The sequence below is a fragment of the Martes martes genome, assembly GCF_963455335.1.
Source record: "Martes martes genome assembly, chromosome: 12".
NCBI lineage: Eukaryota > Metazoa > Chordata > Mammalia > Carnivora > Mustelidae > Martes > Martes martes.
Genome location: NC_137900.1, coordinates 84,120,597 through 84,122,979, shown reverse-complemented (window position 1 = coordinate 84,122,979; position 2,383 = coordinate 84,120,597). Strand labels below are relative to the sequence as shown.

Here is a 2,383-nt window from a genome sequence, read left to right as displayed (position 1 = left end):
TAACGGTTAGTATTGTCATTTGCAGAGCCTGGCACCGATTGAGAAAGAAAGTGGTTACATATCCTAAATGTACATGTTTTCTATATTTATCTGGCAAAATATGCCTCAAATGTAAGAAAATATGAATGAAGACTTTTCTAAATCAAAAAGTCCTGTCCGTTATACTCTCCACAGTGATCGCTTTTTTATCCAGAAACATTCCACCTTTTCCTTTCAACTTACCCACCGGTCCCCTTCAGCTGATATACCAGCATGAGACTGGAGAACCAGAGCAGTGTGTCCGAGTTCCTCCTCCTGGGGCTCCCCATCCGGCCAGAGCAGCAGGGAGTGTTCTTCGTCCTGTTCCTGGGCATGTACTTGACCACGGTGGTGGGGAACCTGCTCATCATCCTGCTCATCAGGCTGGACTCTCGCCTCCACACCCCCATGTACTTCTTCCTCAGCCACTTGGCTTTCTCTGATATTGCGTTCTCATCTGTCACTGTCCCAAAGATGCTGGTGAACATGCATATGAAGTACAAATCCATTCCTTATGCAGGGTGCATTTCACAGACATATTTTTTCATATTCTTTGCTGATTTAGACAGTTTCCTAATCACTTCAATGGCCTATGACAGGTATGTGGCCATCTGTCACCCTCTGCATTATACCAACATCATGAGTCAGAGCATTTGTGTCATGCTGGTGGCTGGGTCCTGGGTCATTGCTTGTGCTTGTGCTCTTTTGCATACTCTCCTCCTAGCTCGGCTGTCCTTCTGTGCTGACCACACCATCCCCCACTTCTTCTGTGACCTTGCTGCCTTGCTTGAAATGTCCTGCTCAGACACCTCCCTCAACCAACTAGTAATCTTTACTGCGGGATTGACAGCTATTATGCTTCCATTTTTATGCATTATGGTTTCTTATGGCCATATTGGGGCCACCATCCTCCAGGTTCCTTCTACCAAGGGCATCTGCAAAGCCTTGTCCACTTGTGGATCACATCTCTCAGTGGTGACTCTCTATTATGGGGCAATTTTTGGTCTCTATTTTCTTCCCTCATCCAACAACACCACCAACAAGAACATAATTGCTTCACTGATGTACACAGTGGTCACTCCCATGTTGAACCCCTTCATTTATAGCCTGAGAAATAAAGACACGAAAGGGGCCTTGAGAAAACTCTTGAGTAAGAAAACATATTCTTTCAACTGATACTTCTATTTTAAAATATCCATATGATCTTATTTCCTCAATTACATGTAAATACAAATTATTGTAAAAATAGCTCACTTGTCTTCCTTCCACAATGTCACTCAGAAAAACTTTGCTGACATTATCCTTTCACCTGTTAGGGAGAATAGTAAAATGGGACATGGTTTATAGGACTTAATTTGCTCTTTTCTTGGATGATGGGATCGCAAAATACTTTGAAGATGCTGTATCACTTTGGCTGGTATCATCAAATGGAAGCCATTGGGGCTGGCCTTCTGCCAAATTTTCAGTTTGTTACAAAATGTATTTATTCTTTCGAACATATATATATATATACATATATTTGGAATCTCTAAATTCTACCTCTGGACCTTGTAACACACTCTATGTTAATTAAAATGAATTTAAATTAAAAAAAATTTTAAATTATATTGATCAAAATAAATGGTCTATAAGATACTTTATTTTTTAATTTTTTAAAAATTTTCATTATTTTCAGTTAGCCAACATATAGTACATCATGTTTTTGTTGTAGTGTTCAACAATTCATTAGTTGCATATAACTAAGGAATTTTCCATTTTGGTGATGATAAGTCTCCTTCTTCACTCAGACATCAGGGACTTTGAACCCTTCTAGAACTTCCAAGAAGAACATGGTAAATTTTACTCTCCTTACATAATAATTAACACACTACTTTCTTGTTCTTCAGGAATACAACCCACATGTCCTTTCTTCCCAAACGCACACAGATATTCAGCAACAAAATAAATGCCACCTCAGTTGTCTCAGGTACTGGTCTAAGAGCCTAAGATACATTAAAATAGAGTCAATTATCATATGGTTTCACTTATTTGTGGAGCATAAGGAATAATACAGAGGACATGGGGAGATGAAGAGGAGAAGGAGTTGAGGGAAATTGGAGGGGGAGATGAACCATGAGAGACTGTGGACTCTGAAAAACAATCTGAGGGTTTTGGAGGGGCGGGGGGTGGGAGGTTGGGTGAGCCTGGTGGTGGATATTATGGAGGGCATGTATTGCATGGAGCACTGGGTGTGGTGTATAAACAATGAATTCTGGAACACTGAAAAGAAATTTAAAAAATAAATAAAAATTAATTTGTGGAGCATAACAAATAACATGGAGGACAAGGGGAGATGGGGAGAAGAAGGGAGTTGAGGGAAATTGGA

The 2,383-nt window shown here is 40.0% G+C and overlaps 1 protein-coding gene across 1 annotated transcript; it reads left to right on the top strand.

Annotated features, from left to right (window-relative positions):
* Positions 1-252: 252 nt before the first annotated feature.
* LOC308353535 (olfactory receptor 1J1-like) lies at positions 253-1,194 on the top strand (the record flags this gene model as incomplete). The annotated part of the gene is made up of 1 exon (XM_080820428.1): positions 253-1,194. The coding sequence occupies one exon, from the start codon at positions 253-255 to the stop codon at positions 1,192-1,194; it is 942 nt and encodes a 313-aa protein (XP_080676554.1).
* Positions 1,195-2,383: the final 1,189 nt, after the last annotated feature.